Source organism: Acipenser ruthenus, chromosome 12, assembly GCF_902713425.1.
Source record: "Acipenser ruthenus chromosome 12, fAciRut3.2 maternal haplotype, whole genome shotgun sequence".
Lineage (NCBI taxonomy): Eukaryota > Metazoa > Chordata > Actinopteri > Acipenseriformes > Acipenseridae > Acipenser > Acipenser ruthenus.
This window is the reverse complement of record NC_081200.1, coordinates 41,441,617-41,456,304: the sequence shown is the minus strand read 5'-3', so window position 1 is coordinate 41,456,304 and position 14,688 is coordinate 41,441,617. Positions and strand designations below refer to the sequence as shown.

Here is a 14,688-nt window from a genome sequence, read left to right as displayed (position 1 = left end):
ACTGACCCTCCTGCACATCCAGATTGAGGATTGTTGTGCATAACGTGGCCAGTGGGCATTAGCAACTAGAACCCCTAGCCTGCTGTCACACTCCTCTGGTGCAAAGAGCTTGACCCATTTCACGTTGACGTGCTGACTCTGGGATGAATTGCACATTTCCCAGAGATAAAAACAATCTTAATTGAATGATCTTCACTGAGCAAATATAAACTGTAGGGGGTGATGATACTCATGCTCATTGTCTTTCAGAAGTATTTATCAGCAGGTATTAAATCATTCATGAATGTGTTGATTTCCCTCACCTTGCACAATGAGTGTTTTAAGAGCAGATTGACAGCGAATCTTCCTCTCATCTGGGCCAACATTTTTACTGCCGTTCTGAGACAAATTAGCTTTGCCGGATGTTAAAAAAGGCAAGCCAGCCCTCATCCCATCCCTTATCACTTTTCAGTTTAGTAACGGTGCCTTCTTCTGTAATGAGAGGGTACAGGAACCGATGAGGGACCTCAATCAAGAGAGACTAGGAATCGCAAAGGTGAAGTGGATATTCAGGATCAATCAGTAAATCATGGAAATGGGGCGGGGCTTAAGGATAAATGAGGAAGACTGAATAAAGAGGGGGATTGAGAGTGGAAGGCAGGAATGAATGAGGAAGAATTCATCAGTACAAAGAGACATTCGATACAAAGCATTAAGACAACACTGCAGACTACCATACCACCATGCAATGCATACTACCATTTGCCAAGTTAATATAAACCACCCTCCATGAAGAACCGAGACAATATGGAACACAAATGGAACCCAAACTCCTTTCCTTTCATCCTACTGAACTAAGGACCATGATCCAATTCCAAAGTATTTGGAGAAATGAAAGGTTTGCAACCTAGAGTATGTCACAAATAGCTGTATGGAGAGCTGGTAATAGGAGAGGGGTGAGTGGAGAACCAAGCACAGGCTTGCTCTTATTGTGTATCTGGGAATCTTTGTTGTGATCCTCACATGACCCGAGCCACTGTCCTCTTATTTTAGACTCTCAGTCTATTTTTCTCCTTTGCGCTGTGCCTGCTCTCGTGCTTCATTTCTAAAAGCTGCAATCCCTCGTCCAATTGTTCAGAGCCCTTTAATCTGCCTTCAGACCCCTTAATGTAGTGCCTGCTGATAGGATTGGCGGTATTAACCCCGGGGATAATAATACCAGCTGTCGCAGGCCTCCCATTGGTGGAAGAGCCGAGGGGGGTGCCTGGGGTAGGAGGGACAGCAGATAGAGCCTGGAAAGGATGATAATCACTCAGTCCTGCTCAGTTAGAGGGCTGCTTGGTTGAAAAAGCCAAAAGTACTTTGGAAGAGGTGAGCTTCGTTTTCCTCTCTCTCTGCCCCTCTCGCTGGCTCACGTACATATATGGGGTGTTGATCTGTCCAGGCTGGGATATTGCAATGGCTGTAGCTTTGGATGCCGTGTGGATTCGGGTCAAGGACGTGTGCAAAAGGAACGGGCTGCTGATCCTCTCTGTGCTTTCTGTCATCATCGGATGCCTCCTGGGGTTCTTCCTCCGGACGAGGCGGCTCTCCGAACAGGTCAGTCCGCATGCTGCTCCCGATCAGGTCCTCAAAGGAAAAGAGGGATCCTTCTATTAGTAGATATTGACAGGTCTACCGTGGATGGGGCTTTGAAGGGTTTCAACCTTTTATTGACAAATGTGTTCAATAATTCATATATATATATATATATATATATATATATATATATATATATATATATATATATATATATATATATATATACTTTTATTTACTATTAATTGTAATAATTAATTAGGTAAGAGCACACTCCTCCTTCTTAGTTAACACTGATATTTAAGTGCATTGTGAACTTTGTTGTTTGTTGTTATAGGATATAAACTTTTTCTATTTCCCTAAAATGTGAAGAAAAAAAACCCCCAACAAGAACACAATGCCATTCTCTTGTTGAGAGGATTATCATGCCATTGCCTAGCAATGCTCTTAGTGATTGCACATTCACTAATGATACCCTACAGCTCACTGTCCCTCCATTGAGGGATGCAGTCACAGTACTTGTGTTTCTCTGAGGGGGCTTGCTCTCTATATAAGCACCAATATTGTTGAGACACAGTGAATTCCATCAGCAAAGATGAAACAAATGCCATTGCATGCCCTGTGGGCAACTTTGAATGTATTTGACTCCCTCTTTTAAGGCACATTAGGCCTCCATTATTGTGTCACCAGCTAGTCCCTGTGCATTAATGCACTAACACACATTGCGTCTGGTGACGCTCTGTACACATGATCTGCAGAGTTAGGGTCTGGCATGGGTTGTGAATATTTTACGGAAGTCACGCTGGCCAGGGTAGATTCCTCCTTGTGAAGCTATGGTTACAATTAGTTTCACTTGCAGTCTCCAGTACCCCTTACCCTTATAAAATAGTGAGAGCACTTCTCTGGGAAGCTCTGAGAAGTAAGTTGGAGTATTTCATTGATTTAAAGTTATCCAAAGACATTTGCATGAATGTTATTGTGTCAATGATCTTGACTTTCTATGTGTATCATTCCTAGTTGTGCATTACCATGTTCTCCCCTGACGCGTGCACTCTTACAAGCTCCCAAGGGCAGATTTGGCACCAGATCCCTTTGGTTGCTGGCTTGACGTTGTCAGAACTCCTTATCCCTGGAGCTAAAGGCCTCTCTGACACCTTCAGTGCTCAAATCCAGGATTAAAGGACACTGCTGGCTGTGTGCCTGCAAAGAAATACTGCTGCTTTACATTACTGACAAAATAAACACTTTGCAATTGCATAGTCTTTTTATATGAACATAATATTAGGTTTTAATAATTAATGATTAGTTGATTAATCATACCTTAAAAAAAGAGCTGATCGATTAAACTTGTGCGATACCAATTATAACCTAAAGTAATTTACTTCAGACCCATTTCTTGTTTTTTTAATAATATATGGATTCTTTTTGTTAAAATGAAGAGGTTTTTAATTTTAAAAACACACTAAAACACCACACATAAATAAAATAAAAAGCACAGTTTTCTTTGATTTGTTTTAATATCAAATGCATTTTTTAAATGACAGCACAGGGTTCAATCAATCTAAACCTTTATTTATCCAGATGAGTCAATTGAGAACAAATTCTCAATTACAATGACGACCTGGCAAGAGGCTCACACCACCACAGCAAACAACATCAAACACAATGATAAGGAAAAATATGGAAAAAAAAACACACGTAATTAATCATAAAACATAAAACTCTGCAGCATGCCAGTCAGCAATGAGTCGGCCCTACGGCTCAAAGCAACCCCAGATATCAACCGTTCTAATTGTAATTTATGTTGAAACTCATTCCAGTCATTGGCTGCTGCAAAGTGAAATGAGGGTTCCCCGTACCTGCTTGATGCAGGGTAGGAGGTGATGTGCCTACTACACATGTGAGTGTAAGATCCCAGCGCTATGATCCAGCAGCTTTCTGTTAGAAACATGTGCAGAATTAACATTACTGGAACTCCTGGTTCTTAAAACAGAGCCCTGTTACAGGCAGCCAAACAGAAATGAAAGCATTTCAAAACTACCACTACCTAATCTATCACTGCAGACCAGCTCGCACTCCCAGGGAAGCTATAAGACGCTGGAAAGTTTCTTTGAACGCAGACCCAGCATCACAAAGGTTTGGATGGAAGCTGTGGGGTTATTCTGAACAGGTGGAGGGGGTTGGCTGCTTGATGTTTGATCGTGAGTGCATTCCTCCACCTGATTCCCATTCTATTAGCAGGATGGGACATTTATGGGTAACCTGATTCATTTATGAGTGCACAGACGGCTGGATTAACCATCTTTCACGTCACGACTGAGTCTGCCAGATGGGGCCAGAGAGACACACTATTGCACCCCCCCCCCCCCCCCCCCCAACACATGACAGGATCGTACATGGGCAACGGTTTGGAGAGTTCGCTCCTTGCACCCCCTTCTTAATATACCCCTGAGACAAGGGACTGTGCTGCGTTTAACTAACACAACACTTTCTCAGGGAACAATTCTAATTAACAGATCCTCATCATTAGATTTACAAACAATACCAGTTTGAGAAGCAATTACCATAAGCATTCCCATTTGCAATTGCAAATGTGATATATTAACGCAAGCTCTGACTCCTGTAATACAGTAACACTTACAATATATTAACACAAGCTAGCTGCATGCTCTGACTGCTGTACTACAGTAACACATACAAGGGATCACACGTCTAGTACGAAATGTGTTGAATATTGAGGGCTTTCTCCTATATGAAAATATTATATAAATGACTCATTTCTCATAGCACCCCCCCATACACCCCCCCCCCCCCCCCCCCCTTGCCTGTTGAAAGATACCATGTGGCAGAGAGACGTTTTCTGGAGCTTTCTGAATGCTTGTTGACTCTGGCTCGGGTCTTAAGGGAACAGCCAGCGAAGTCCTTTCCATTCTGTTTAAAAGTGTCATGAAGACAGATATTTCCATTTCTACAGACAGAATGAATTATCTTTGTGTTTCTCCTGTTGCTGGAATGAGAGAGAGTGAGAGAGAGAGAGAGAGAGAGAGAGAGAGAGAGAGAGAGAGAGAGAGAGAGAATTAATTAAACTGTACAGAAATGCTGGAAGTTGATGTAGGGGTATATCATTCAACTGGAAACTCGACGTTTCTGTGATCAAAAACAAAGCATCCCTGGGTGGCGAATAGCATAAGGAGAATGCCATGTCTGATCTGAATGGTTTGTAAACATGAAGTAAACGGATATGTGAAGAATACCTGCATCACTGAGGGTTAAACACAGAGTATAGCTGTGCACCCACTGTAAACACAGAGCATGAGGGCAAACATCCAGGCAGTGAAATGGAAGTTTACGGGAAATAATCATAAAACACAGATGTGTACCAAATGTTACGATAATAACTCAAAGTACACTGTCTCTGAGCCCAAGACACTTAACAAGTCACATTACCTCAATTGCTCGGAGCTATGGGGCCTTAAGATGGTGGCAACTGTGTGTAAAATTACTCAACATGAAAGGGCTATTATTTCTTCTACCCAGGATCAAGTCTGACCAAGAAAATCACAAACAACAGTTGTGCACCGAGTATGAAGCCAATATCTCAAAAAGTCTTTATCCTGTTTAGTTGCTCTGCTCCCTGCCTGTGGAACTGCATCCCAAGTCCCATCAGGAATGTTGGCACAGTCAAGTCTTTTAAATCACATTTAAAAACAGATTTCTTTGCGTTGGCTTATTCGTGAGCTGGATTGATTGGCCAATGGCTTTGAGTTTTTATTGTAAAGCTCCTGGGATGCTCTGCATGAAGAGCACTATATAAAAACAAACTGAATTGTATTGTATTGTATTGTATTGTATTGTATTGTATTGTATTGTATCCAAAAGCCAAGCACTGTTATGTTGAAGTAGATAAATGGTATAACATGGATTTTGAAGTAGCTGGATATGACTTTATTATGTGGCTTCTGTTTCACAGATGAGAGTAAAGAGGACAGGGGTCATCAGACACACCACTCTCTCTTGTTTTAGAAAACAACAGCTTTCTGGGGTTGACCTTCTAAGCCGCACATGAATTTGATGAAACATGACGTTGGAGGCCTGGATTAAGTCAGTCAGGACAGTCAGGTTTAACAGCGCAGACTAAGCTGATGTTTTCCTTCCACAGGAGGTGAAATATTTTCAGTTCCCGGGAGAGCTCTTGATGCGGATGTTGAAAATGCTCATTCTCCCTCTGGTCGTTTCCAGGTATGTTCATGGTTTATTAATCCCTCTCCCTGTTACCTCTCACAGCACAGTGTGCTTCAATCCCAGCCTCTACTGTAAACACCAGCCCTGACTGACCAGTCTAATAACTCTTAAGAGAGGACTGTGTCGCTTCTCAGGGAAGATTAGTAGAGGTCCCCTCTTTTGACTTTGCTGTAGGCACTGAAGGTACTGTTATTGGCGGTGACACTTTATACTAAGCGTCTCTGAATTACAATTACAATGTCACTATAATAACACAGTTATTACATTTATTGTTTTGTAACTACAATGCTACTGCATGTTTGCTAGACAACAAAAATACACAGGAATTAGAGACACTTCATGTAAAGTGTTACTAAACTTTCTTTAGAAAAGACTGGGGGGGGGGGGGTTGTCAGGCAAGTAGAAGAGGATGTTCAAATACAAAAGCACAGATTAAAAGGTAAACACAGCATATACCAGTCAGAAAGCCGTACACACATTTAAAATAAGCGGCAGCTGCATTTGAGAATGGCAGCTTGGATCTTTTCAGAGCTTTGAATTGGTTCAGGTACAGCATGTGGTTGCAGGGAGTGACTCCAGTTCTCTCCTTCTTCCCAGTTTGATGTCGGGACTGGCGGCGTTGGACGCCAAGGCCTCCAGTCGTCTGGGCATCATCACCATCTCCTACTACCTGTGGACCACGTTCGTGGCGGTGGTGGAGGGCATCATCCTGGTGTCCATTATCCACCCTGGGGGTGCTGCCCAGAAGGAGAGCACAGCGGACAGCGGCAGACCCATCATGAGCTCCGCCGACGCGCTTCTCGATCTCATCCGGTAAGAGCTGAACTCGCCTCCTCTACAACCCTGTCCATGTCTCTCGTAGTATGACACTGTCTTCACTAAAGCACTTGGGCGGGCAAAGCACTGGTCCAACCTCCAGCCAAAGTCTAAGCATGAGTGCAGTGGGGCTCATGACAGTGGAAACGCAGTTTGTTCAGCATGAGCAAGCTTCCTGGTTCCTGTTCCCAGCTTGTTTTTACATTCTTTCCCGACACTCGCTAGGGTCTTCATTAAGTAAGGGTCGCTCCCCAGAATTATAATAGCACGCCAGCTGTTTCTAATGTTTTGTTACCAAAAGAAAATAAACAAAAAACTCCCCCGGGCTGAGGCAACCATTCAGACAGATCCCATTAGTGGAAGTCTAGCAGCCCATTAATCCATACAGCTAGGAGCGCCACTATATATACACAAGGAGGCTAGGTGGTCCAGTGGTAGAGAAAGGGTCTTGTAACCAGGAGGTTCCGGGTTCAATCCCAGCTCAGCCACTGACTCACTGTGTGTGACCCAGAGCAAGCCACTTTATGCTCCGTCCTTTGGATGAGATGTAAAAACTAAGTCCTATTGGAAATGACTCTGCAGCAGCAGTTGTGATGATCTCAGTGGGCTGCAACATGAGGGAAAGCCCGAGGCTGGAGGATTCAGTGAGGAGGGATGCAGCCCAGAGACACTGATTTACCTGCCTTTGGGTGGATTTCATTTCCTGTGTTACAAAGCCCAAGGGAGAGAAACGTGTTCAAAGAGTTTCCTTTAATTTACTCAAAGCAAACAGCAAAACAGTCAAAGCATTCTTAAGCAGGTTTAGGTAACATTTTACATGGCTGTAAGTGTCTCTGATTACTGTGCATTTACATAGTAATTAATTGCAATATTATTATGACAATTACCTGTAACACAGGAATTCATTATAATTACTACACTGCTTTGACTGAAAGTGTGTTTATTATTATTATTATTATTATTTATTTCTTAGCAGACGCCCTTATCCAGGGCGACTTCCAGTCGCAAGCAAATACAAATACATTCAAGTGTTACAATACAAGTCATACAATAAGAGCATTCCAGTTTACTGTCATAGAGTCATGCACACAAGCAGGGGAGCTGAGCATTGAAGCACTTGAGCCTGTACTGTTTTCTTTTTCTCAGTTTACTTTAGGTGTCTCTTATTTACACTGTCACAACACACTAATGACAGACATGGTTTAAATGGAAAATGTAAGCATTTTAAACCTAAGGTCTTTTGGATTTAAGTTGTGTGCAGTATTTACAATGTTGTAACAACACTTACAATTACAGTGTGATTACAGTTACACAGGATTTGTTTTTGCCTCAGTAAGATGTTTGGGGAAAAAATGAACTGTATATATGTTATTTTTGGCAAAAGTCAGTTCATTTCAAACAAACAGATTACAGGCCCCCTGAGTTTCCACATCTCTTACATGTTGGCAGAAATCAGTAATACCGAATCCAGAAACCCAACATATGATAAAATATGGAATAAAACATGTTCAGAATGTTTCCAGTAAAGTGCTCCTCGGGGACGTAATAATTTGTTTGATTCTGGCCTTGATTTAATCACAACAGGATGGATCAAGGAGAAAGTACCAAGACTCCACTACCTCTGTGCTGTTGCTTTAGACATTTAAAATGCTGTATCAACGTTATGCTTCTGCGGCAGCTTACTTACAAAGACAGGCTGCCCGATGATATCTAACATCTCCAACTGTATAGACAAATGGTGGCCAACGAGGTTGTAATTCAACTGTATCTAAAATACCCCTTAGAAAAGTGTTTTTTCCAAGGTTATACCACACATTTACCAGTACAAAGTCTTTACAATGCTTCACTATGCGTTGCCATATTTTGACTGTGCTTTATTACACTGCTATGGGAAACCTTTCTAAGGGACAGTGTATAGTATAATAAAAGCTTGCGAGACCTGGTTTTCAGTGAGTGACTGTATCTGTTCTTCCTTTTCAGCAACATGTTTCCAGCAAACCTGGTTGAAGCCACCTTTCAGCAGGTACAGCACTGAACCATCTTTTTTTCTATGAAGGAGGCGAAGGCAATTGAGTAATACAGGATCATGCATTCCATCCATTACCGCTTGTGTTCTCTGTCCCAGTACCGGACGAAGATCATCCCAATCATGAAGTCCCCAAAGGCAGCGGCAATCACTGAGACCACGACTCGCCGCCTCGTCATCTACGGGATCCAGGGCGACAACGGGATGGACATCCAGAACTTCTCCCTGGACCTCACCCCCCCTCCCGAGATCATCTTCCACTCCCTGCCCGGGAGCAGCGACGGCATGAACGTGCTGGGGATCGTCATCTTCTCCGCTACCATGGGTACTGGACTGCATTCGTAATGATGCGACACGCAGGCCTGCTTAATGGAAGTATTGAAGATGCTGCTGGTGGCGTACATGCTCCATGTCACCAGCTTGCTGGGATCTGTCTCCTTTCGTTACAGGCCATCACTATGCTTCCTTTTACCAAATAGCGTGTGTTAGTGTTATTCGTAATACGTGGGCCAGACTTTCAGGAACGGGTCTGCCCTACACTATAACATTCTCAGCTTAATTCTAAAACTATTTATTCATTATATAGTCAAGCACTATCGTTAGAAACTGTTTTGTTGTTGTTTTTTTTAAGGTATAATGTTGGGAAGGATGGGATCCAATGGCAGTCCCCTGGTCAACTTCTGTCAAAGCTTAAACGAAGCCGTGCTGAAGATTGTCGCAGTAGCTACCTGGTAGGTTCAGCTTGTCAAATAATCAACAGATTTTACAGCACCCTCTTTGAAATAAAAGACAGTCTAAGCCAAATGTTTTAAAACTTTTATATTCACTTGTGCCTCTTCCAGTCCAGTTCATGTCAGACCTGGACCTGGTTCTTTATTAAAAAAACTCAACTGTAGGATGAGCTGGGACTATCGAACTCACTAGATTTGAACTAGACTTGCAGAGGTGAACCTTGGAGTGTTAACCCCTTCCAGACCCTTTCCATCAGTCTCTCCATGCATGTGCATTTGGTATTCCATTCTAGTTCATGTGTGCTTGCTCTGGCTGCCTTCACGTTAGGAACTAGCCCAGAAGTCGCAGTGTAGTAAAAAATCAGGGTGTTCCTGACTATCATATTAAAGCCACATGTGCAGTATTACACGGTATTACACCCTCCTCTACATCTCTCCCCATCTAAACTCAAACATCCACCTCTCTCTGCGATATCTCCAGCTACTTCCCCTTTGGCATCGTGTTCCTGATTGCTGGTAAGATCCTGGAAATGGACGACCCCACAGCTATTGGTAAGAAGCTGGGTTTCTACGCCATCACTGTGGTGCTGGGGCTGGTCTTGCATGGCCTCTTCATCCTGCCCAGCATGTACTTCTTCATCACCAAGAAGAACCCCATCGTCTTCATCAGGGGCATTCTCCAGGCCTTGCTCATTGCGCTGGCCACGTCATCCAGGTAGGACCACTGGGATCTGCAAACAGTGTCAAGTGTGTTTAAGTGATTGGGTGTACGATGGATACTAATTGTATTCTAGAGAGAGTAGACTGTTGTCTCCAAGTATGCCAGACATTATAACTAGAACTACTTTGGTCTCTCCTTGTTTTAAAGTTGATTTTTAAATAATAAAGCAAAAACTCAAGTACTGCTTCCACTATGAGTCTGGCTCGGCGACTGGCTGCTGTTGCTATGGACTTTTTATGATGCTTGTTGGGTGAAACTGTACCTCCTTGTGTTACCCAGGGATCACAGGATTTGGAATCACACTGAAGGTGAATAGCAGAGAAATTGTACTTGTCCAACTCTAATCAAGCTGAGAGTGTATTTCATTCTCGAGCACTCTTTGCTGTGCAAGGCCTCTGTCATACAAAGAGTTCAAGAGAAAGTACTGTGCAGTCTCAACTTGATTAGAGGGAGCCACCAAACACTTAGAAACATATTATGTCATTAAATCGAAATAGCAAACAGGCCAAATCCTGATGCTAATGTACTTAATGTGTTTCTATAGAACCTGTTGTGGTTTAAACATTTCAAACACCTTGTCACTGACATTCTGAGTGTGAGATCGACACTCTCAGAGAAATTATAAGCGCAATTGCTGCTAATAGTTTCCATTGAGGATGTGGGCTTATAATACAATGGAGAATTGAATACAGTGAAAATAACACTTGACTAAACAAGACAGACTTTAAACAATAAAATATGATGGCAGATATTATGCTCTTATCTTTTGTACTATTTCAGACTAGTCCCCAGAATCCAGGCAGTGTGTTTAGTTTGGCCAGACTATCCTGCTCTGTATGTCAATCCCACACACACCACACATTTACTGTAAGACTGATTCCTGCATCACAGTAGTTTCTGAGTAGTTTCTGAGAGGAGGTTTTGCACTGGAAGTTCAAAAAATTGATATTGTTTCATGCTGGACACTTGGTAGTGATCAATTTATTTCTCATTTTCTTTTTTCTTTTTTTTTTTTTGGTTGGGGTCGAACTTTTCACCATTACCACCCTGAAATGTCAGACATCAAGGTCTTTCTTTCTTTCTTTCTTTCTTTCTTTCTTTCTTTCATTCTTTCTTTCTTTTCTTAACACTTGGGAGAAGTTCAGAGAGATCATGCAATGTTGGGTCTCTATAAAACATCTGGTTCTGATTGAAGGAAACTTGAAACACTGAAGCGCACTTGCGTAGGGGAGCCGGGTGACTTAGAGGACTGGAGACACTTCCTTCACATCTGGGTTTTTTGGTTTGATTCATGCTCAGAATGGTAGTGTGTTGTGCTGCAGAGGTCACGTTCCTTGTAATACATTTTAATGCACCAGCTATTGTGCCGCATGGTCTTGTCTTAAAATGGCAGTTGAATGGGAAACATTACAAAACATATACTTTTTAGTTTGATGTGGCCTTATCATTATTATTATTATTATTATTATTATTATTATTATTATTATTGTTGTTTTCAAAAGTTTTTTTTTTCATATTTTAAAACAGTATTCTGTTTGGTGGGCTGTATCCCACGGTCCCTATATCTCTATATTGACTGTGACCTCTCCTCCCTCCAGCTCCGCCACGCTGCCTATCACCTTCAAGTGCCTGCTGGAGAACAACCACATCGACAGGCGCATCATCCGCTTTGTGCTGCCCGTCGGAGCCACCATCAACATGGACGGCACGGCGCTGTACGAGGCTGTGGCCGCCATCTTCATTGCACAGGTCAACAACTACGAGCTCGACTTCGGGCAGATCATCACCATCAGGTAGGGGCGCCTTCCAGCACATTGTCCAGGTCGATGTGGAGTGATTACAAAGCCACAGTCATATATATATATATATATATATATATAAAAATACACATATACTGGAGAGAGAGAGAGAGAGAGAGAGAGAGAGAGAGAGAGAGAGAGAGAGAGAGAAAAGGATAGACTTGTTTACAGATTATAAGCTAAATATCTTGGTATCAAAGTATAAATAATCTTCGCTCTTCGAATACATGCAAACTGATTATAATGTCTCACAAGGGCAGCTGTCCGTTTGTTGCCTTAATTAAATGTATATGACTGCAATGGAAAATATAAAGAAGGATCAATATGTATTGTATTCGATTCCATTTCTAGTATCACAGCAACGGCTGCAAGTATTGGAGCTGCTGGCATTCCTCAGGCTGGCCTGGTTACCATGGTGATCGTGTTAACATCGGTCGGCTTACCAACTGATGACATCACTCTGATTATCGCCGTGGATTGGGCGTTGTAAGTAATACTATAAATAAATAAAAATACAGAAATAATCAGATATATACCATTTAACAATACATCTCGAAGTAATATAATATTCAGAAGCCCTTCCAGAATACCATGCTTCTGTCTTAATATGTAACTATTGTAGTTATTGTTGTTGGCTAAAACTTTACATTGTCTCTAATTACTGTGCATTTACATAGTTTTTACATTTACATAGTAGTGACTTTGTAAATATATGTGTACTTACACATAATTACAATGTTATTATGCATAGTTACAATGTACTTAATGTGTAAATCTTTTTGCACGACATCACCATAACCATAACCCTATCTCTAGCCATAACCCTAACCCTAACCCTTTTCTGATACAATTGTGTACTTACATATATCGTGCAGCGTTACCTGTGTGTTGAATGGGTGATTGATAAGAGGCATGTTCGCTGTGGTTCCCAGGGACAGGTTCAGGACCATGATCAATGTGATGGGGGATGCCCTGGCCACCGGGATCATGGCTCATGTCTTCAGGAGAGAATTCACCAAGAAGCCCTGTGATGAGGTAGGAAGTAAGACCATGTCTGTGTTGCCATCTCATGGAGGATGTGAATTGCGCTGGGGCCTGTTTCACTGTCAATCAAGTTTCTTTAAGTGTTCTGTTTGCTATTTCAGTCAGGGCATGTTATGTTCAGGTACCATAAATGCTGCTCAGAGGAGTGTGTTAATACCTTAACATGTGAAACATATTACTTATTCACTGCCAAGAAAGAAAGAAAGTTGTTGCAGTGAAGCTCTTGTCCTGCCTGCCTGTCTGCCCTCTCTGTTCTCAGGTCCCTCTGATCTGCGAGACCAAGCCCATGATCAGCATTCAGCAGCTGATGGCGTACCAGAAGAACGGCTGCTCCAACCCCCCGCCCGGAGGAAAGCCTCCGCTCCCCGAGGGCATTGCCGCCGATGTGGCCCGGATCATGCAGCTGGAGGAAGGGGTCCGGCCCGAGAAGAACAAGGATCAGCCGGAGAAGCACAGAGACAAGGACCACTGCTCCATTGACATGAACGGCCTTGAGACGAATGTATAAACAGACGGGAGCGAGTGGGGCGGGGCGTGAGACAGCGAGGGAGAATGACCCACGAGGGCGGGGTCTTTCTTCACAGTGGTGCACACTGGGATGTGATTGCACTGCTTTGTTTGGGAGTGTGTGAGCGTGTGCGTGTGCGTGTATGATGAAACATGTGTTTGTGTGTGGCACACCAGCACATGAGCTTAAACACAGCTACAGGGGCGAGCCAAAAGCAGCAGCATCACCAACGCATGTGATTTAGGTCACTGCCGTTGCCGCTAGCAACCAGACTTACCATGAGCCCATCCTCTCATGCCAGAAGACAGCTATGATGTCACAGGGTGGTCACAAATACCCACTGCTGCTGTTGCAGGACATGTCTGATGCAGTGTGTGTGCATGAGCACGTGTATGTTTAAAATCAACCTTCTGTGGACAAGCCATACTCGACTATACTCAACAAACTGCCTGTTCTTTTATTATTATTATTATTATTATTATTATTATTATTATTATTATTATTATTAGTAGTAGTAGTAGTAGTAGTAGTAGTATTTGTTTTTTTGGGACTCAAAGCACAAGACAAGCATGCAGGCTCCCGTGCTGAAGACACCACGAGGCTGCAGCGGTGCACCAAGCAACTGCATAACCGTTTGTGGCCTCGATATGTATTATTCATGTTCAGTGTACTCCATTCACAATACCTTTCCTTCCATCCGCCTGCTTGTCATTGTCTCCTGTGTCAATATATCCTGTCTATGGCTATGCCCGCCTCTGGCAGAAGCTGTTGCTGGTATTTGAACTCAAAGTCATTTCCAGGACCAGTTTAAAGAAACAGGTCAAAAGGGATAAGCAAGAGTACAGCAGAACCCCAACCAGACATACAGCATAAGTAGCAGCAACAGTACAGCAAATGGGCACAGAAAAAAACACTTATACAGAGAAACTACAAAAAAGTATAGAAATTGTACACATTTTGTTGGCACTGTAAAATTACCCACAACAGATGCTGCAAGAAAAGCCTGGTAACTAGTACGAGCTACTATCTCAGACGAGTCCAGTATTAACATGAAGTAAATAACAGTGACTCTCCTGTATTGAAGCAAGTGCAAAGGCACAGGTAGAGTTCTGAGGGTAATAAACTAGGTAGAAGTGACCATGAGGAGCGCAGTTCATTCTGCTGAGTTTATTACTGGTTTATTATGTTGTATTGCCTTTGTGCTAGATACAGAGCCCTGGATATTACTATTGAAATGGGATGTA

At 42.6% G+C, this 14,688-nt stretch overlaps 1 protein-coding gene across 1 annotated transcript; it reads left to right on the top strand.

Annotated features, from left to right (window-relative positions):
* The first annotated feature begins 1,232 nt into the window (after positions 1-1,232).
* On the top strand, positions 1,233-14,677 carry LOC117416543 (excitatory amino acid transporter 5-like). Its single transcript, XM_034027681.3, has 11 exons — positions 1,233-1,578; positions 5,717-5,796; positions 6,397-6,612; positions 8,596-8,638; positions 8,741-8,966; positions 9,273-9,372; positions 9,854-10,087; positions 11,692-11,886; positions 12,244-12,378; positions 12,825-12,927; positions 13,196-14,677. The coding sequence occupies exons 1-11, from the start codon at positions 1,438-1,440 to the stop codon at positions 13,442-13,444; spliced, it is 1,722 nt and encodes a 573-aa protein (XP_033883572.3). The 5' UTR covers positions 1,233-1,437; the 3' UTR covers positions 13,445-14,677.
* Positions 14,678-14,688: the final 11 nt, after the last annotated feature.